We start from the raw sequence: 21,572 nt of genomic DNA, 5'->3' as shown, positions 1-21,572 counted from the left end.
ATCCTGGCTTGGGTCAAACTGACAAATTAGCCAGCACACTGAAGCTCCGCGTTTTCTCCTGCATATGAGGAAATTGTGGCTGATCCCTGGGCTTTCTAGAAGTCTTGGCTGGTTCTTGGATAGTCTTGAAATAGTAACAGTCCCTGCAGCGGGAGCAATTGAAAATCCACCCAGAAGCCAGACAGCTTTTGGGTGTAGCCTTCTTTCTTTGAGAAAATGGGCCCTAGGAGGCTTAGATTCCTATTCACTACCCAGCATCGGTGGCATTTAGCTCTAAACCACCCCACCTGGCACTCTACCACCACCACTGGGCCAGGATGCCTTAGGGGCCTTTAGCATAACAAGCCCATCCCCAGAGCTTCATCTTTCTTCCTACACAAGCCCTGCCTTTGTAGCCTGCTCAATAACAGTTATTGTGGTTATGGCCTACTGTTTGGTTCTGTAGTTTGCCCCTTTATGGCCAGGGCCAGGGACTGAACCACTGCCGTAGGACCCGAGGGAATGGCCAAGTTACTTGCTTTACCTTTTTCGAACTCTGCCTTCCCACCTGATTCTCCGCCTGTTGCCAGTAAGGGCGCAGTATTAGTTCTTCATGCCTCACATAATGTGGGAGTCCGAACGAAGGTTTCTGGACCTCTAAAATCACTTCATCAGCAGCCACACTGGGCAAAGCTCAGCTTAGCTTAGGGAGGAAGTTGGCTGGTTGCTGCCCAGGCTGCAGCATTTTCCCAGTTGCCAGAAGAGAGTGCAGCAGCAGGTGGGTAGTTGGCGGTGGGTACTTCCAACCTTCAGGTAGCAAGTTAGCAAAAAGACTGAGCCGAAGCATGAGCCCAGGGACAAAGCTCCAGACGGTGAGGCGTTCTCCAGAGAGGGTGGAGGCCTCCAGCACCACTCGGCTGTTCTCACAGGGTGTGGCTGGCCAGTCAGGAAGTGCTAAGGGCAGGAGCACACAGAGAATGGTGGTTTGTCTGACTCCCACTTGAATGAATATTTGATGCTGTATTCTAGCTCTCCAGATGGTGAGGGTGGCTTTTTTTGTTTTATTATTTTGGTTTTTTCTCCTCCTCCTCCTTTTTGGTTTGTTTTTTGAGACAGGGTTTCTCTGTGTAGCCTTGGCTGTCCTAGACTCACTGTAGACCAGGCTGGCCTCGAACTCCCAAGTGCTGGGATTAAAGGCATGTGCCATTACACTCGGCATTTATTTTGATTTTTAAAGATAGCCCTGGCCTCAAACTCAAGAGATGTGCGTGCCTCTACCTCCCAAGTATTGGGATTAAAGGTATGCATCAACACCACCTGGAGGGCTTTTTAAAATGAGTGCTCTGTCTGCATGTTTGTCTGCCCATCAGCAAAGGGCATCAGATCCCATTACAGATGGTTGTGAGCCACCATGTGGTTGTTGGCAATTGAACTCAGGACCTTTGGAAAAGCAGGCAGTGCCTTTTAACCACTGAGCCATCTCTCCACCTCTCCCCTGGCATTTTGTTTTAATATCAACTCTGTCCGGTACAGAAAAATTACCAACTGGATTCAGCCTGAGGCCCAGGCAGTAAATCAAGCTTTCAAGGTGGTCTGCATCCTAGAGCCCACAGCCAGGACCAGTTAACCAGCATAGTAGTCCCAAGAGCAGTGGGCTTTGTTTTTTAAAGATACATGTGTATGTATGTGTTGGGGGGCTCCATACACCAATGTGCACACATGTGTAGGTCAGAGGACAATGCCAGATATCCCTGCCAGTTTCTGCCTTGTCCTTTGAGACAAGATCTCTTACTGAACCTGGAGCTTGGAGTTTTTTCAGCTGGGCTGGCCTGCCCATAAGCCTCAGGGATCCTTCTGTCTGGCTTACTGAATTGGGGTTACAGGTGCACAAAGCTGCGTTAGGCTTGCTGACCAAAGGGCCCTGTTTTTGTTTTTTGTTTGTTTGTTTTTAGCTTAACAGGCAACTGTTCCTTAGGGAAGGGGCCTTTGAGATCTGCTGAGCAATGCATCCCCTAGCCCAGGTTCCCTCTAGCTCAGAGCAGCAGTAGGAAGAGTTTACAGCATCCTGGCCAGGCCCCTCCCCCACCACTGGTAAGCAGTGAAGACAGAGGTCCCTTCCTAGCTCCAGGGAGGAAAGCAGGAGCAGGTTTCTTCCTGTGGGCAGGAGGAGGCAACTCCAGCACTTCCAGGCCCCTCCTTAGGGACAGGACAGCACACAGCAGCTATGTAGGGAGCAAATGCATTTGAGCAGTAGCCCTAAGCTCTCAACTCCCAACTCAGCACCAGATCCAGGATGAAGGGGTGACAACAGATGACAGATCGTACTGTTCGGATTGACCTTTGGAAGGCCATCGGAGCTGACAGAGGGGCAGAAGGAGCCAGTGGCCAGAGAGGAATGGACTCTCTTCCTCCTCTAAGTGTTTCCCAGACATGCTGAGGGCCTGGACTTAGCAGAAACAGGAATGGCCAGATGTATACTAGGACAGTGTTAGGACTCTGCTCTCTTGCAGGCTAACCTTGTATCCCAGGCTTGCCTTGGATCCTGAGCCCTAGCTCCTCCCTAACTGTACCATGGGCCACCTGCAGAGGTCCAGCCAGAGAAAGGAGCAGACATGCAGATGAGGTCCCTTGTACTTGTCTGATGGGGCTAGAACGCAGTGGAGGGAAAGGTGTCAGAGGCTTGTAGAGGCAGGAACACTGCCCTGGGCCATAGCCTCATCAGCCAGACAGCAAGGGAAGCTGGCTAACAGTGGTGCGTGACTCCCTTGCTCCCAGTGTTTTTCTTGGCCATAATGGTGTCCCCAGACAGAGCCTGCATGAGGCTGCCCAGGATCTATCTAAACCCTGTGGCAGTCAGTCTGTGTGCCCAACGGTTGGACGAAACAACCAGGGCACATTTCCCCAGCTGACTGCATAGTACTTGGGGTCCTGAACCATCCAGCCCTCTAAGCCATGGGTGCCCTGTAGAACTCAGCTTTTCCCATATTACCCTTACCTGGTGTCTACTCAGTCCCCATTGGGCAGGACAAGGAAAAGGCTACAAAGTCCCCGGTACTTAAAAGCCCCACTTTGCATCTGTGGACAGACCCCAGGCCAGGAAAGCCCAGAAGGGACAGGCAACAGGGTGTCTAGAAGGGGTGACACTGAAGCAGCAGTGTAAAAGGTGTGTACATACATGGGGGAAGACAAAGAGATGGCTAAAACCTTTGCCCTCTTTTTTTTTTTTTTTTTGGTTTTTCGAGACAGGGTTTCTCTGTGTAGCCTTGGCCATCCTGGACTCACTTTGTAGACCAGGCTGGTCTTGAACTCACAGCGATCCGCCTGCCTCTGCCTCCCAAGTGCTGGGATTAAAGGCGTGCGCCACCACGCCCGGCTACCTTTGCCCTCTTAATTCTTTCAACTGCCACCAGGCTATGAGAGGCCTCAGGGCACTGCCTGCACTCCCATTCCACCATGGCTTGCTTATCACTCAGGAAGTGGCCACCTGTCCTGCCCCTTCCCATCTCTTAAGGGACCTGGAAAGGACAGCTTTGATTCTCTTGAGACAGGCCTAAACTATCCTCCCACCCCTACCCCTGTAGCCCCTGGACTTTACACTTCCTTTTCTAGGGCTGCAGCTACTAGTACCTGTCTCCCACCATCCTACCTGCTGTGATTTCCTTCCTGGCCCTCTCCTGGAGGCCAGACCTCTGAGGTTAAGGCTGGGCTGATAGAGGCCTGCCAGGGCCCTCCGTGAGTACCCCAAAACCAGACTCTTTGCTGCTGTTTCTATTTTGAAATACATCAAGAACCAGAAGATAATGTGGGCTCAGTGTATTTGGTGGGCTAGAAGAAGCTCACTGCAATCTAACTTGCTTCACCATTGGAAGGAATCTTCTCTTCCAGGGCAGGAGGGACATGGCTGAGCCTACTGTCCCACAAGCTTCTGCTCTGACCCTGCAGAGGCACTGTAGGAGGAGAGCTGCCATGTTGCCATCTCTTAGGTTGTAGCTGGCTCCCTCTATCTGTGGCAGCAGGTCAATCACAGGGCTAGCTGCTCCTGCTACCCTCCCACCTCTGGGGCCAGGCCCCTGAACTTTTCAGAGCCATGGCCAAGGAGGAAGCACCAATGACACTCTAGAGCAGTGGTTCTCAACCTTCCTAACGCTGCTACCCTTTAATATAGTTCCTCATGTTGTGGTAATCCCCAACCATAAAATTACTTTGTTGCTACTTCATAACTAATTTTACTACTGTTCTGAACCGTAATATACAAATCTGATATGCAGGATGGTCTTGGGTGACCCCTGGGAAAGTCATTCAACCCCCGAAGGGTTGAGAACCACTGCTCTAGAGCATGCGCCATCTTTACTCCCTCTAAGGGATAGTGCTAATGAAATCTAAAAACCGGGCCCTTCCTCAGCTCCTCGCTCAGGTCAGTCTCTTCTTTCCTTTCCTGCAGTGTACATGCACAAGCATGGCTGGAACCAGAGCAGAAGCAGCCCCATTCAGAGTTTGTCTCCAAATGGCAGATGCAGGGCTCCAGCTAGCTTTATTTATTTATTTTTGGTTTTTCAAGACAGGGTTTCTCTGTGTAGCCTTGGCTGTCCTGGCCAGCCAGCTTTATTGATGCTCGTGCCACAAAGAGTTTCCAGTAGTCACAGCACAAAGACTCCTGCAGAGTCACCATCCAACAGGCCTCTTCCGTGGAGACCTTGTCCTCACCCTGACCCTTGACCTCTGTTCTCACTTGCTCCTGTGACCTGGGCTCCAGTCTCCATCCAGTGGTCTCAGCAGGCCTTCAAAGCATGGCCACCAGTTTGAAGGTGCCCTCAGGCTTGGCAGGAACCACGTGGACAAAAGTCTTGTAGAGCACAGCCCCCTTGGGAAGACTGGTGACCAGTTCCACAGCCTCTGAGTTTTTGGGACTGGGCACGTAGACCTCTTTGGTGTAGCGGACTATCCCTTCTTCCAGGGCGTAGAGACATTTGTTCTTCCCAAGCCCCACCTGCAACACAGACCAGGTCAGCTTTAAGAAGTCAGGAGGTCTTCCCCGAGGCCTCAGGCCACAGGCCAAGTTTCTTCGTCAGAGTGAAGCCTGGAGCAGAAGGGTGGACTCTGAGAGGTCTCTCCCAGGTTTCTCTTTTCCATTGCTTGGCACTTCTTTACCTCTGCTCCTTCACCAACTCCATGAGAGCAGGGAAAAGAAAAGAATCCTAGATACTGGCAACAGCAGTAATGTCAACACAGCTCATCAGAAGCTACAGTCGACAGGTCCTCAGGCCGGGATCACAAAGGGGCCACAAATCATTGCTCCTGAGAGCATGCTTTGTTTACACTTTAAAGTTTAGGCTCCATGGAACCTAAGGATCAAGACTGTATGGGTACTGCATATGCTAGTAAAATAACACTGACACAAAGTGCTTATACAGTGAGCAGTCACAGCTAAGTCCTGAGGTAAAGAACTGTTTCACACCTTTACACAGATAACTCATTTCTTACCTGGTGCACTAGATAGACGTATTTCCAGCCCCATTTTTCTTCTTCTTTTCTTCCTTTTCTTTCTTTCTTTCTGTTTTAGACAGGGTTTCTCTGTGTACCCTTGGCTGTCCTAGACTCACTTTGTAGACCAGGCTGGTCTACAAACTCACAGAGATCCACTTGCCTCTGCCTTCCAAGTGCTGGGATTAAAGGCATGTGCCACCACACCCATTTTTTAGATGATAATACAAAATGTTTTAATAAGTAGTATATTTAATATAAATTTTAAATTTGCCTATGCTTTTTTAAAACAACTTCAAAATAGATATACAGCAAAACTCAAGGGGCTGGAGAGATGAGTCAGTGGCTAGAAGCACTTTCTGTTCTTCGAGAGACTCCAAGTTGGGTCCAGCACCAACATGGCAGCTCACAATTACTAAAACTCCAGCTCCCGACAATCCAACACTCATTTCTGGCCTCTTGGGACATCCACAGACACAGGATACAGATCTCTCTCTCTCTCTCTCTCTCATTTATGTATTATGTATACAATGTTCTACCTGCATGTACACCCACAGGCAAGAAGAGGGCACCAGATCTCATTATGAATGGTTGTGAGCCACCATGTGGTTGCTAGGAACTGAACTCAGGACCTTTGGAAGAGCAGCCAGTGCTTCTATTATTATTATTTTAGTAAGGAATTCAATGTCTTTTTTTGGTAGGAGGTAGGGTGAGAGTTGGGTGGGAGACAGTGTCTCACTACATAGTCCTGGCTGGACTCCATCTCAGTATGTTGACTGAGCTGGCCTTGAACTCAAAGATCTGCCTGCCTCTGACTTCTGAGTGACTATCATGCTTGCCTTTGACGTTTACAATTTTTATTGTATGTATATAGGGGTTTTGCCTGGATGCATGTCTGTGTACCACTTTCATGCCTGCTACCACCAAGAACAGAAGAGGATGTCAGATCCCATAGAACTGGAATAATGTATTTGTGAACTATCATGTGGGTGCTAGGAATTGAACCCAGGTGCTTACTGCTGAGCCTTCTCCTAACCCTTTTGATTTTGGGGTGGGGGGTGGGGTCGGTCTAGACAGGGTTTCTCTGTATAGCCCTGACTCTCCTGGAACTTGCTCTGTAGACCAAGCTGGCCTTGAACTCACAGCGATCCACCTGCCCTTGCCTACTGAGTGCTAGGGTTAAAGGCATGTGCCACCATGCCCATCTGATGGTATTTGTTTGTTTTAAAAGATTTATTTATTATGTGTACAATGTTCTGCCTGCATGTATGCCTGCCTGCCAGAAGAGGGCACCAGATCTCTCTATAGATGGTTGTAAGCCACCATGTGGTTGCTGGCAATTGAACTCAGGACCTCTGGAAGAGAAGCCAAGCCAGTGCTCTTAACCTCTGAGCCATCTCTCCAGCCCTTGATGTTGTTTTTAACTGAAGGAAAAATTTTTGTTTGTTTGTTTTTTGGTTTTTCGAGAGAGGGTTTCTCTGGATCCCTGACTGTCCTAGACTCGCTTTGTAGATCAGGCCAGCCTCGAACTCACAGCGATCTGCCTGCCTCTGCCTCCCAAGTGCTGGGATTAAAGGCATGTGCCACCACGCCCACCTAGAAAAGTATTTATTGAATCTGATTCTAGTAGAATAAAAGTATTTCTTCCTTTTGAGTCATAGAAAGGGAAGATGTCTATTAAAATTATAAACTGATAAAAAATACTGCAAAACCTGTATCAGTAAGAAGTACACCACTTTCAGAAGATAAGTGTATTTTAAGCATATTATTTCTAGGTCCTCAGGCAGCTGCAGATGCCTCATATGCCATTTTATAGAACCCACGTTCATTTTCTATAGAAGAGAAAAATGAGACCCAGGGCGTGCTATGATCTAACCCTACAAATTTCACTTTAACTAGGGTTCCACTCCTCTTCGAGCCTCTGGCATTTCAGCCATAGAGTAGAGATGACACCCACCTCACAGGGATGGGCTAAGGACACAAGACATGGGCATGAAAAGGCTGCCCCAGGAAAGAAAACGGCAGAGAACAAGAGCAACTCACATGGGCGCCTGGGTGCCATCTAAACTGACGCTGAGTCCCAAGGATGTTGCCAGCATGAACGTAGTGACCTAAAAGAGAAGCCCACAGGTGAGCTGACTCTGCCCCAGTGTTCACAGAAGCACAGCAAGATGCTGAGAAATCGTGACAGGCCAAGGGTCACCACCATCACCCAAGCCTGCTCCTGGAAAACACCTCCAAGATGGTCCTAGATAAATAGGGTCTGACTCCTACCCAGCAGCCTCTTTGGTTACACAGCTAAAACTAGAATTCACTGGGGCCCCCTACACCTCCCTAGATCTCACATACCCCCTTGATGTGGAACCAAGTGCTATCGTGAACTGTGGAGAGTACAGGGCGAGGCACTTGAGTGACAGCTCCCCTAAGAAAGGGCAGGGCAGCACCTTAAGATGCAGCTGGAATAGAAATGAAGGCACACCCTCACCTTCCATTTTCTTGATGCCATAGTGTTTGCCTCGTGATTTGCCACCAAGGTTCTTAGAGCTGCCGCCTGTCTTCTTGGATGCGTATCTGACAGCGAGAGCTGCGGGTGCCGTGGGACTCAGGAGGGCTGTCAGTGCAGAGAAAGCAAAAGCACTGTTCAGAGAGGCTCCCAACTAGGATGCACTTTCTTTGCCTCTGTGGACCATTTGCTAAGCTGAAAAGTAGCTTAGGGAAATGAGAAAAATGAAAGATGCATGAAGGGAACAGAAATGCTAAGTGTGTGGTATTTAGTGTTTAGTGTGTGTGTGTGTGTGTGTGTGTGTGTGTGTGTGTCAGGAAGAGCAGGTAGTGGGCATAAATAGGGAAATAAAGTAAACATCATGTGTTTTGGCTCCTGACGCATTCAGTCCAGCTGAGCAGAAACAGACAGCATGGAAACAGATAAAGTGGACACCAGAGAGCTGCCTGCTTCAAGATTCACAGTCTCATGCCCACGGGAAGGGACAGGCCATGGGCATGCAAGGAGGCCTCTTACGGCTTTCTTAGCTATTCATTCACCCACTGAACGCCAGTCAGGGCAGCCCGTCAGAGGGTGGCTCCCACAGGCAGCTGGCATTTCAGAACAGTCCTTTCTTCCCAGAGCCCATAAGCCGATGTCCAACCAAGACCAGCATTAATCTGACCTCTCTACTCATCCTGAAGTGCTCCAAAACAGTTACTTTAAATGGGGAAATGATGTGGGAGGAGTTGAAGGGGGTAGAGATGGCCAAACTACACTGTATACATCAATAAAGTTCTCAAGAAATAAATAAAAATACATTTAAAGAAGAACATTATCTAAAATGCATTCTAACGGGGCTAGAGAGATGGCTCAGGGGTTAACAGCACTGGCTGTTCTTGCAGAGGAGTCAGTTCAATTTCTAGCACTCGTGTAATGGTTCACAGGCAGCTGTGACTCCAGTTCCAGGGGATCCAATGGCCTTTTCTGATCTCTGTTGCTACCAAGTAAATGGAGTGGTGCACATACATACACACAAGCCAGCATTCATACATATAAAGTCAGGCTATCATGGGCAGTTAGGGTCTGTTTTTAGGTCTCTAGACAAAGTTATAGGATCATGTCAGCATATTTAGAGACACTTTATGGGTGTTTGGAGCATAAGCTCATAGCACCGGCTGGGATAACTCGCAGAGCAGGCTGGACATGGTGGCACATGCACATCTGTGATCCCAGCACTTAAGAGGCAGAGGCAGAGGCAGGCGTGGTGGCACCCGCCTTTAATCCCAGAACTCGGGAGGCAGAGGCAGGTGGATTGCTGTGAGTTCAGGGCCAACCTGGTCTACAAAATGAATCTGGGACAGCCAAGGCTCCACAGAGAAACCCTGTCTCAAAAAAAACAAAAACAAAAAGCAGAGGCAGGGATACATAGTGAGACCCTGTCTCAAACACACACACACACACACACAAACCACGCAAAAGCACAAACAAAAGAACCACAAAGAACTTACGGAGACATGTTAAACTCCAACAACGGAATCTTCTAACTTTGTTTTTGTTTTTTGTCTTTTTATTTTTCGGGACAGGGTTTCTCTGTGTAGCTTTGGCTATCCTGGACTCACTTTGTAGACCAGGCTGGCCTTGAACTCATAGTGATCCGCCTGCCTCTGCCTCCTGAGTGCTGAGTGAGGGATTAAAGGCGTGCGCCACCATGCCCGGCTTGGAATCTTCTAACTCTAAACATTCTACTCCTCCCCGTCTCTCCTCGATAGCCCAGGCAGGCCTTGAATTTACCAATCCTCAGGCCTCTACCTTCCAAATCAACTGAGATTACAGGCATGCACTACCTGGCTTCATTCACTGACTTACGAGCGACCGAGGTTTTGCCTCATCTACACTATTTCATTCATAACTCTTTGCTCTTGTGAGAAACAAAGAGAGCTTGCAAGTTAACTTTTCTTCCTTTGTTTTTTTTTAAATAAATATTTACTTATCACATACACAGTGTTCTGACTCCATATACACCTGTACATCAGAAGAGGATACTAGATCTCATTATAGATGGTTATGAGCCACCATGTGGTTGCTGGGAATTGAACTCAGGACCCCTGGAAGTACAGACAGTGCTCTTAACCACTGAGCCATCTCTCCAGCCCCTCTTCCTTCATCTTACAGACCAGTAAGACCTGTGGAATCCTCTTCAGAGCAGATGTCGTATTCATCCACTACCTTCCAAGTCCACTGCCATCACCACTAATAGGGCTACTATTCCAGTTTTCCAGCTGGTTTGCTGTACTGGTTATTTTAGTTATGGTTTTTGAGACTGTGACCCAGGCTGGCCTTGGACTCGAGGCAACCCTCCTGCGTCGGCTTCCAAGTGCAGGGCTTACAGGCACCAGTATTCCTGGTCCCACCTGGGTTTATTCTCACTACCGTTTATTAACTTGCCTCCAGCCCGCCTCCTCTTAATTTGCCCCTCAAAAATATAAAACTGAATCAAGTCACTTTCTTGCCTTCTCTCTACACAGGGTTAGGTCTGTATTTTTCTTTTCTTTTCTTTCCTTTTTTAAAAAAGATTTATTTATTTGTTATGTTTATAATGTTTTGCCTGCATGTATACCTCCACACCAGAAGATCTCAGTACCGCTGGTTGTGAGCTACCATGTGGTTGATGGGAATTGAACTCAGGACCTTTGGAAGAGCAGCTAGTGCTCTTAACCTCTGAGCCATCTCTCCTGCCCCTAGGTCTGTCTTTTTTTTTTTTTTTAGGTCTTGATTGTTATGTCTTTGGGAGATTTCCTTGACCCCCTAGACTAAGCCTCTTCACAGCACTACTCACAATTACAACTAAGTTACTCACCTGTTTATTGGCTTAACTTACAAGGGGTTAGAAATGATGTTTATGCTCATACTCCTAACTGTCTCAGCAGACCTAAGCGTGGGGCATGATCATATAAGCCTGGTATTCCAGAACTAAGACGGCAAAATACACAGAAAGAACCTACCTCAAAAGTGAGGAAGGGGAAAACGCTAAGTCCTGAAAATCTGCTGAATGGCTCCACTAACTTTTTAAAACTTAAGTCTTCCCCATATACGAAGGGATCCACTTAAACCCAGAGGGGACAAGGCATGCTCTCAGCCTACACTCCCACCTTCCTTGCAGCGCCGCCCACTACGTGTCACGTGACCGCGGACAGTCGCCCCACAAAGGTCGCGAGTCCGACACTTTTGCCCCAGCAGCCAGGGTTTACTTTGGGATCTGGTCTCCATCTCCCAGCCTCCCCGCTAGTTCACCCCGCAACAGCCACAGTGCTGAGCTACCTGCTGCCCGCGTACTCAGCGAAAGAACGGCCGACGCCATGTTTGCTCCGCATTCGCTTCCTGGCTGGGAAATCGGCTTCCGCTACCGGGATATCTACTTCCGGGTCCGGCGTACAAGTCAAAGAGTGGCGGGAGCAGCAGTAGGTGAGCGCGGATCTGCTGAGGGTTGTGGCTGGGACCTCTGAGGGCTTCTGCAATGGATCGCGGGCCTCAGAGTTGGGGAGCGTGGTCGGTACGGACATTCGTCTCTCTGCAGGAGTCACCCGAAGCCTAGAAAGAGACCCAGGATGAGGCTCAGCTAGATTCTGGGCTAAACTGGTTCTAGATGCACTCTTTCATTAATTCCGACAGACCTAAATTATTGGTATTATGGTAAAGAAACTGAGATCCAGGAAGGTTGCAAGGATTATCCTGTGGAAAGAATGACTCTTGCCCGGTGCTGTGGCACACGCCGTTAATCCCAGCACTCAGGCCAAGACAGAAGGGCCCGGTCTACAAAGCAAGTCTAGGACAGCCTAGGCTACACAGAAACCTTGTCTCGAAAAACAAAAACAAAAAGAAAGAATGACTCTTGCATGTAGCCTAGCAATTCCAGGCAGGCTTCAATGTACATAGAAGAGATATGTGAAAACATACCCATTCAAAACATTTGTTCGTAAATGTAGCAGGATTATTCATAATAGCCAAGAAAGGGAAGCGAGCTAACTATCCATCAAGCAATAAATGCCTAAACAAAATGTGGCATGGCCACACAGTGGAATATTAATCAGCTCTAAAAAGGGAGGCAGTACTGGTGCATAGCACTGCTACAGAGGAACCTTCAAAGCATGAACGGGAAAGACCAGTCACTAGAGACACATGCTGTGTGCTTATATGAAATATACAGAATACAGAGGTCCATGGAGAACAGATTTTATTTCGGTTGTTAGGTGCTGGGAGAGGAAAAGAATGGACAATGGCTTCTGGTTTTGTTTTTTTGAGACAAGGTCTCTGTGGTTTTTTTTTTTGTTTGTTTTGTTTTGTTTTGTTTTGTTTTTATGGTTATAGAGTTTCTCTTGCTTTTGAGACAGTCTCGCTATGTCATGTTGGCTGGTCTTCAATTCAAAATATCCTGTATCTGCCTCCCAAGAGGTAGGATTGCAGCTGTGCACCAGCATGCCCAGTTTATAAAAGATTTCTTTTTGTGGCAATGGAACATTCTGTAATTAGGTGATGGTTCTGCTTACACAACACAAATATACTAAGCCCCATTCATCTGTATATGAGTGGCCTATTTCTTTATCTATTAATTGTAATGCTGGGGATTCAATTCATTCGTGGCTCTACATCCTAAGCAAGCACTCTACTACTGAACTACTATTCCAAGTTCTAAACTGTATTTTTAAATAGTATATACTATTTGTGTGAATTACAAGGATTTTTTCCCCACTGTGTATGTACATGCACACTCAAATGTGCTCGTGTGCACAGGCACGCATGTGGAGGTAAGAAGCCAACTTTTGGAGGCCAGTTCTCCTTCCACTATGTAGGTTCTGGGAACTGAACTCATCACACTAGGTGACATTATCATTGCTTGCTGAGCCATCTTATTTAGCCTGTGTTTTAATTTATTTATTTTTATTATATATGCATGTGGAAGATGGCATTGGATCTCCAGGAGCTGGAATTACAGGTGCTTGTGAGAGCTGCCCAACGTGGGTATTGGCAACTGGGCTTGGCCCTCCATAAGAGGAGTATAAACTCCTAACTGCTGAGCTGTCTCCAGCACCAGCACGTTTTTTGTTTTGTTTTTGAAAGATCTTCATGTTAGGGGCCAATGAGACGATTCAAAGGATAAAGGTGTTTGCTGCCAGGCCTGATGACCTGGGGTCAATCTTCAGGCTTACATTGTGGAAGGAAAGAACCAACTCTCTAAAAGTAATCCTTTGATTGCCACATATAGCTTGGGTTTGTATATGCCCACACACATACACAAAATTTTTTTTAAATTTTTTTTTTTTTTAGATTTATTTATTTATCATGTATACAGTGCTCTGCCTGCCAGTACACCTGCAGGCCAGAAGAGGGCATCAGATCCCATTATAGATGGTTGTGAGCCACCATGTGGTTGCTGGGAATTGAACTCAGTACCTCTGGAGGAGCAGTCAGTGCTCTTAACCTCTGAGCCATCTCTCCAGCCCCACACAAATATTTTTAAATTAAAAAAATTGATCACTAAATGATAAAAATTATTTTAAATTTCTTTGGGTTTTTATGTTTTTGTTTTGTTTTGTTTTGTTTTGGAGACAAGGTTTCTCTGTGTAGCCTTGGCTGTTCTGGACTTGCTTTGTAGACCAGGCTGGCCTCGAACTCACAGAGATCTGCCTGCCTCTTCCTCCCTAAATGCTGGGATTACAGGCATGGTCCACCACGCCCAGCACTGTTAAATGTCAAATCTGGAATCACTGAGCACACTTGTACTCCCAGCATGTGTAAGTGTGAGGCAGAGGGATCAGGAGTTCACGGTCATTCTCAGCTAAATGAATTCAAGGCCAGCCTGTGTTACATGAGACTGTCTCAAAAAGACAAAACAGAAAACTATGCTGGGTGTGGTGGTGCACGCCTTTAACCCCAGCACTTGGGAGGCAGAGGCAGGTGGATCGCTGTGAATTCGAGGCCAGCCTAGTCTATAAAGTGAGTGAAGGACAGCCAAGGATACAGAGAAACCCTGTCTCAAAAAACAAAACAAACAGAAAACTATATCAAATGTAGAGATCAGCAAGGGGTTAATATTGAGTTCTGTAAGTATTCTATTAAAGCTTTCTAATAGAAACTGTATTTTGAATATAACCCACCATGACCTAGCAAGGTTTTGAAGCAAGGATTCTGTTAGTGTACCAGTGTGGCCATTGTGAGTTCCAGACTCACTGTGTTGCAGCATGTCCCATCTTTCTGATTCTCTTAACGCGTTTATCTTCAGAAGGCCTCATGAACACCTCTAGTGGGCCAGCTTGAATGGTCTCATGTGTGTCTCATCTCTCTGTTTAGGCAACTAATTTGATAGCTCTAATGTGTGGATGGCTCTGAGAAACTTATCCCTCTCTCTGCTTTCCACGGAGAGCGATTCTGAGGAATTACCCACCTTTGCCTTTCTGAAGAAGGAGCCGTCTTCAGCTGGCAGCAATCAGCCTCAGAAGGAGAAGAACGTAGTGGTTGTCACGTCAGATTCTGAGGCCTCCTGCCCTCCATCACCAGCCTTGAGACATCCACCGTCTGGCCCAGATGCAGCTGACGACGCCCCCGCAGGAGCAGGGCCAGTCAGAGTGCTAAGCAGTGACAGTGAGGATGAAGACCTACTTGCCCCCCTGGCTGAGAGGATCTCATGGAAGTTTTTGACGAACAAGCAGCTGAGCCCTGAGCGCTCCAGCTCCCCGCTTAAAACTCTTTTCGATCATCAAAATAATGCAGGCATACCTTGTGAGTGGAAAAAGCAACCGTCGCCGAGGATCCCTGACGCTCCTCTCTGCGATGCTTTAGAGGACAACAGTCCAGCCAATGATGAGAGCTCTACCTTAGACCATCAGTGCCCCCAGCTTCCAGCCTACCGGTCGACCTGCGGTGAGTTGTTGGTAACCAAAACAAATCCCGACGTCCCTCTACCCAAGAAGAGAACCAAGCAGAGTCAGAAAGTCCAGAGAGGAGGCTCTCAGGGATGCCGGCAGCCCAGACAAACAGCCAGGAAGGAAAACACCCAAAAACAGCACGAAAGGAACAAAGAAGCATCCATGGTCAACAAGCTGAAAGCCCAGAGGCCGGAGGAATGCATGAAACACATCGTCGTGGTGCTGGACCCAGGTCCTTCCAGCTTCCAGCTTCCCCCTGAGCCTAGATGTCTGTGTCCTGGACTCCTCCGTGACCAGCCCTTTCCAATCTATTGCAGTGCTTTTACAGATGGAAGGTGGGGGCCAGCTCCTGGGAGCATTGCAGTCCATGGAGTGCAGGTGTGTGATTGAAGCCCAGGCCGTACCTCAAAGTATCACTTGGAGGAGGAGGAGGACAGAGCTGGTAGAGGTAAGAGCTTCTGGCCAAAGGCTCTCCTTCCCCTCCCTCCACCCCTTAGCATTGCAGGATAAAGTGCTGCGTTGCCCCTGGCTGAGATTCGGTGGCATAGCTGTTACTGTCCCCAAGTGTGGAGGGATGAGGACAGGAAGCAGTTAGCAGAATCCAGAAGAATAGAGAAGAGGGACAACTTCAGAGAAGTGTGATCTGTCATAGAAGGGTGCAGGTATAGTGGACACCTGGTGACACTAGAATGGGCAGTCCTGGGAATTAATCACTCTGAGCTTATTTTCTTACCCTCCAGGGTCACCAGTGTACTACTCAGGTTCCTAGCTGGGAGCCCAAGAGCCTGGAGGAATCAAGCAATATCTAGGCAAAGTGGGACAGGGAAGAAATTTTTTTCCCCCCAAGACAGTTTCTCTGTGTAGCCTTGGCTGTCCTGGACTCGCTTTGTAGACCAGGCTGGCCTTGAACTCACAGAGATCCACCTGCTTCTGCCTCCCAAGTGCTGGGATTACAGGCATGCGCCACCGAGCCCAGCTAGGGGAAGAGAATTAGTGTAAAATTCCTAGTTGTTTTTGTCTTTTTTTTTTTTTTTTTTCTTGGTTTTTCAAGACACGGTCTCTCTGTGTTAGTCTTGGCTGTCCTGGACTCACTTTGTAGACCAGGCTGGCCTCGAACTCACAGTGATCTGCCAGCCTCTGCCTCCCAAGTGCTGGGATTACAGGCATGCGCCACCATGCCCGGCTAGGGGAAGAGAATGTGTGTGAAACTCCTAGTTCTTTTAACTGGGCTCTGGGATGGAGCAGCCGTGTTTGAGTCCTGGCTCCGTGGCTTGAGTGCTGGGCTCTGCAGGTCACTGGGCGCCTTTGTGCTTCGGTCGTCTGCTGTAGAGCGAGGACATAGGTAACATCATCTCTCTCCCCTGTTGGGAGGGTCTAAATGAGGTAATCTGGCACTAGCATCTAGTGGGCTCACGGCACAGATCCATCCTTCAGCCTGGGCTCCCCGCATTACTATACTAACTGTCCCCACCGTTCCTTCTGTCTGTGAGTCCAGACACTCCACCCTTCATGAGTTTGGAAACGAAACATTGAGATACTTGTTTTCCTCTCTTTTGGACCTTGTAACTTTCTCAATAACTTAGGACAGTCACCTACACAGTTAAATTGTGTTATGAGCAAAGCTATACTCATGGCTGGGCATGCTTTTAATCCCAGCAGGTGGGAGGCAGAAGCAGGTGCATCTCTGTGAGTTTGGAAACAGCGTGGCTTATATAAAGAGACAGATTATAATGAGAGCCCGTCTCAAACAGACAGCGGAACCCCTTATATCCTTAGAGTGGCTTATTTTTGAAGGCACTGCACGTTCTCTTGCGTTCCTGCCACAGCCGCCCTGAAGAGTGATCCCTCCACACTTCACAAGTCAAGAAGAGGATCAGAGAAGTCAAATATGCTTAGTTCAGGGTCACAGCTGGAACTTGACCCTGGAGCTCCTCCACCTGCACCCTTGTGTTAGGAGTCTTCATAGGGTTGTAGTGACCATGGAAAATGGCACAAATGTCACTCCAAGTCACTCTTCAGAACTCCATTGTTGTGGGTGGTTGGCCCTGAAGCCACCATCGCTTGACCGAGCCCTTGCTCTGATGATTTTCTTATCTTTTTCCCCTTGTGGTGCTGGGATCGGATCCCAGGGCCTCACGTATGCTAGACAAACACTGCTGAGCTGCATCTCTAGCACCAGCGATTTCTTTTCCTTCCTTCCTTCCTTTTTCTCTTTCTTTTCATCTCAGACAGAGTCTCTCTATATAGCCCTGGCTGTTCTCAAACTCAGATCCACCTGCCTCTGCCTCCCAAGTGCTGAGATTCAAGGTGTTCACCACGAGCGGGGCGATGGTGGGGCATGCCTTTAATTCCAGCACTCAGGAGGCAGAGGCAGGTGGATTGCTGTGAGTTAAAGGCCAGCCTGGTCTACAAAGGGAGTTCAGGACAGCCAAGGCTACACAGGGAAACCCTGTCTTGAAAAACAAAACAAAACAAAGATGTTCACCACCATGCTTTTCTTAATTGTCTTTTCTATCTATGGAAGCTATCCATCCATCCATTCATCCACCCATCCATCCAGGGGTCTCAATGTAGCCCTGGTTGCCCTGGAATGCTCTGTCATCCAGGCTGGCCTTGAATGTAGAGATCTGCCTAGCTCTGCCTCCTGAGAGCTTGGATTAAAAGTGTGTGCCACCACCTCCTAGCTTTAAAAAAAATGTATCATTGTTGTATATATGTGTGTGTGTGTGTTCACACCATGGTGCATGTGTGGACGTCAGAGGACAACTTCGTGCATTTTCCTCCTTCCACCTTTACATCAGACCCAGGCATCAAACTCTGGACAGCAGGCTTGTGTGGCAAGTACTTTTAGCCACTGAAGCATCTTACCCATCCTGTTCATATTCTGTCTCTGAGATGCAGTGGGCCGGCGCTGGACCATCAGTTGAGGGGGCAGGGACAGGATCACAGGTGGGGTTTTTTTGCCACCATGACTTCATTCAAGAAGGAAAGGCTATTACATAGGGCCATTCACCCACCCCCACCACCCGCTGACCTTCCCTGTGCTGTGTTCTGGGGTCTTTGGCAGGATGGAGAAGAGTGGGTGGAAGAGCCGACGATCCTAGTGTTGCTCCTGGCAGAAGCCTTCATGACCATGGTCTACAACTTAAAGCAGGTGTGCGGGGCCAGGTGGTAGGACTGAGGCATGGACCAGTGCCAGCCTCTCCCTGAGGAGCCAGTGTTAATGCCCTTTCTACCACTTCATGCAGGGAAGTCTTGTCAGCACTGAGAAAGGGAAGGAGACACTTCAGGGCTTTGTAACCGATGTCACAGCAAGGACAGGGAAAGCACTGTCACTGGTGATTGTGGACCAGGAGAAATGCTTCAGGTATGGATATGTCCCCCTTAAAGGGGCAGCTCATGGGTTTTCAAGGGGAGCTTGTTCACCCTGGCCACAAGGCATTCTCCAAGATGGTGTCCCTGACAAGCCGAAGGCTATGCTGATTGCCCTGTAACACTTCTGCCTGGGCTCAGTGTGGGGCTGGCTGTTCTAATTTCCTCTACTCCAGAGCTCAGAATCCATCGAGGAGAAGGAAATCGGGAATGGCAAATAACCGGGCCAAAGAGAAGCAGCAGCAGAGCCAAGAGTCTAGCACAAGGCTCATGGTGTCCAGGGTAGACATGGAAGAGGTAAGGACCTCCTGTTGCGTGGGCCAAGTGAGCGCTCACTGGGTATCCAGCCAGGTTTCCAACTGAGACCGAATAAAAGGCACACTCGCACTGCTTTCAACCATGGACTGAGTAAGATAGAGGGATAAATGGAGCCAAGAGGTTGAGTGTAGCTTCGGTGAGCATTGAGAAGACGACTTCCAACCAGTCTCTCCAGTCTTCAAGTCTGCTTTTGCCTTTGGGTTTCTAGGCATTGGTGGAGCTGCAGCTGTATACAGAAGCCCAGGCTCGGATCGTGCAAGGCTGGAAAGAGCTGGCTGACTTTGCCTGTGCGTTTACAAAGGCTGTGGCTGAAGCGCCCTTCAAGTGAGTGACCTGACAAATGGCCCCTCCACACCAGGTCTAGCTTTTCCCTTGGTTCTTGCGGCCCAAGAAAATGTGCTTTTCGCTGGGCGGTGGTGGCGCACGCCTTTAATTCCAGCACTCGGGAGGCAGAGGCAGGTGAATCGCTGTGAGTTCAAGGCCAGCCTGGTCTATAAAGCAAGTCCAGGACAGCCAAGGCTACACAGAGAAACCCTGTCTTGAAAAACCAAAAAGAAAATGTGCTTTTCTCCTAACCTCTGTCACCAGCCCAGGATATGTCATGAGGCAGAAGCTAATCTTACGCTAGAGATTCTTGGCAAGAGCCTCAAATCTGGGGGGCTGGAGAGATGGCCCAGTGGTTAAGAACACTTGCTGCCCTTGCACAGGTCCCAGACTGTTCCCAGCACCCACATGGCAGCTCACAACTGTCTGTGACTCCAGTTCCAAGGTATAGAAACTCTCTTCTGGCCTGCAAGGATACCAGGCAGTAAGCGATGCACATATATACATGGAGGCAAACACCCATAAACATAAAATAAAAATACATCTATAAAAAGAGGAAAGACCTCAAATCCAGCCCTTTATAAAAATATTCTTAGATGAAGTGTACTCTATAGGTTGATACTGGATTACCAGGGCTCATTCAGGCCAAATCTTGAGTGATCTTAGAAAGAACTGAAAACTAAGAGACCCTGTCCCAGTGCTTTACTTTATATTGTGAGAACCGAGACCTGGGATTGAGTTGTTTAAACAACTCATTTGCTCTGAGCAAGTGAGAACCTGAAATAGACTCCAAATTGCCCCGACCCAACAGTCCCCCGTGCCTGCCTACTCCTGGATAGCACAATCCCATCTCAACAGAAGGAAACAAAGCAAAACAAAACACCCCATGCCTTCTTTCATAAAAAGGGCAAGATGCAAGGGCTGTATTTTTAATCTTGTGTGTATATGTGTGTATGCACGAGGCAGTGACCTGAGGCACAGGTTCTTATGGAAGGATTCAAGAACTCCTTTGCCACTGCGTAGGGATAGCAGCCTGTGATTGCAGAGACTGTCTCCATATCCCATCTCCCTGTAGGTTGGGGTTACAGATGCAGCAAGCACTTTACCCACTCATTTATTCCCCCAGGACCCAGATGCAGTTTTTTCTTTTTATGTGTATGGGTGTTTAGCCGGCATGTGTTTGTGCACACTAGGTGTGTGGTGCCCAAGGAGGGCAGGAAAGGACATTGGATCCTCTGGAACTGCAGTCACATGGTAGTGAGCTGCCATGTGAGCACCAGGAATCAAATCTGGTACTCTTGAAGAGCAGTCAGGGGTCCTAACTGCGGAGTCATCACCTCTTCAGCCCCACTAAATGCAATTTTTAAGGGAACTCGTCCCCAACACTATGCTGGAGAACAAAGAGAGACTTAAACTGGCCCAATGTGACACATGAGTCTACCTCCAGGTCACTGGAGAACCTTTCAGTCCACAGTAGGGGACGAGTAAGTAGGAGAGGAACTCAGGTCCTCAATGGTATCCCTGCAGGAAGCTCCGGGATCAAACCAGCTTTTCCTTCTACCTGGAGAAAGACTGGGCTGGAGGGCAGAAAGTGGACCGAGCTGGTAGGGGACTTGCACTCATCTGGAGGCGGCAGATTCAGCAGCTCAACAGAGTCAGCTTGGAAATGGCCAGCGCTATCGTGGGCGCCTATCCCTCGCCATGGCTCCTGGTGCAGGTATGCTGCTAGGGGTGACTCTGCTCTCCAAACATCCTCGAGGGAAGTTTTAGTGAGGGGCCAGGAATGTAGGTCAGCAGTGTGGCTGGCCTGAGAAAGCACAGGTTCTCCTGCCTCAACCTGACCTTAATACCCTCCTATCCTGGCTCCTGAACCAAGGGATGGCCACGAACGGGTGGTATGGTATTAAGGCATGATTTATGACTTCCAGGCTTATCAACGCTGTTTGTCCGAGCAAGAACGCCAGAATTTGCTGGCTGACATACAGGTACGCCGTGGGGAAGGTGTAACATCCACCTCCCGTCGTGTTGGGCCAGAACTATCCAGGCGGATCTACCTTCAGATGACCACAATGCAACCAGATCTCATCTTAGACAGTGTTGACTGACACCTCACAGCTCCAAGAGGAAAGCTTTTCCAACCTTGGCACCTGGCAGAGATGCTGGAACTGTACCTCCTAGGGTGTGAATCTCCATCTTTGGGAACAGAGAAAGCTGAAACGCTTGGATCTACTGCCACCTTACTGTTCCATTCTCAGCACACCAGATGCCAGTCAGTCATCCCACACTGCCCCAGTTGACCATCACAACACAAAGGAGAAAGGCAGACCACTCAGACACGGATTTAATAATTGTAGAAATCAAAAGAATAAGCATCAAATCTCGAAGTCAGAGTGAACTCTTGCCTGCGGACTAGGCTCAGCCACTGAGCTGCCTCAACCAGCCAGGGGACTATGACTAGGCTGACTTCTGTTTTCATGATGTCACCATATGTAGTATGTATTTTGTCTCAATAAAGCATTTGTACCAATGGCTCTGGAGCTTGGAGGAAGACTATAGGAATGTGTAGTGATTCTGAGTAAGGTGTGGACCTACATGGCAGAACTGGGGGGGGGGGGGGGGGGAAACAAAGGTCTTTCTTCCAGTGTCAGGACAGTTTTGAGTGGCACAGCTATCCAGATGGGCCACTAGGGCTA

The 21,572-nt window shown here is 48.5% G+C and overlaps 2 protein-coding genes across 2 annotated transcripts; one reads left to right on the top strand and one right to left on the bottom strand.

Moving 5' to 3' along the window:
• Positions 1-4,512: 4,512 nt before the first annotated feature.
• Mrpl27 (mitochondrial ribosomal protein L27) lies at positions 4,513-11,340 on the bottom strand. Its single transcript, XM_051158344.1, has 4 exons — positions 11,264-11,340; positions 7,946-8,071; positions 7,504-7,571; positions 4,513-4,966 (listed from the first exon to the last, which is right to left on the bottom strand). The coding sequence occupies exons 1-4, from the start codon at positions 11,301-11,303 to the stop codon at positions 4,760-4,762; spliced, it is 441 nt and encodes a 146-aa protein (XP_051014301.1). The 5' UTR covers positions 11,304-11,340; the 3' UTR covers positions 4,513-4,759.
• On the top strand, positions 11,166-21,052 carry Eme1 (essential meiotic structure-specific endonuclease 1). Its single transcript, XM_051158343.1, has 9 exons — positions 11,166-11,407; positions 14,291-15,097; positions 15,183-15,313; positions 17,933-18,019; positions 18,114-18,232; positions 18,414-18,534; positions 18,764-18,879; positions 20,407-20,596; positions 20,808-21,052. The coding sequence occupies exons 2-9, from the start codon at positions 14,320-14,322 to the stop codon at positions 20,982-20,984; spliced, it is 1,719 nt and encodes a 572-aa protein (XP_051014300.1). The 5' UTR covers positions 11,166-11,407; positions 14,291-14,319; the 3' UTR covers positions 20,985-21,052.
• Positions 21,053-21,572: the final 520 nt, after the last annotated feature.

The sequence above is a fragment of the Acomys russatus genome, chromosome 16, assembly GCF_903995435.1.
Source record: "Acomys russatus chromosome 16, mAcoRus1.1, whole genome shotgun sequence".
Taxonomy (NCBI): Eukaryota; Metazoa; Chordata; class Mammalia; order Rodentia; family Muridae; genus Acomys; species Acomys russatus.
The sequence above is the reverse complement of the archived record's forward strand: the minus strand, read 5'-3'. Positions and strand labels throughout refer to the sequence as shown.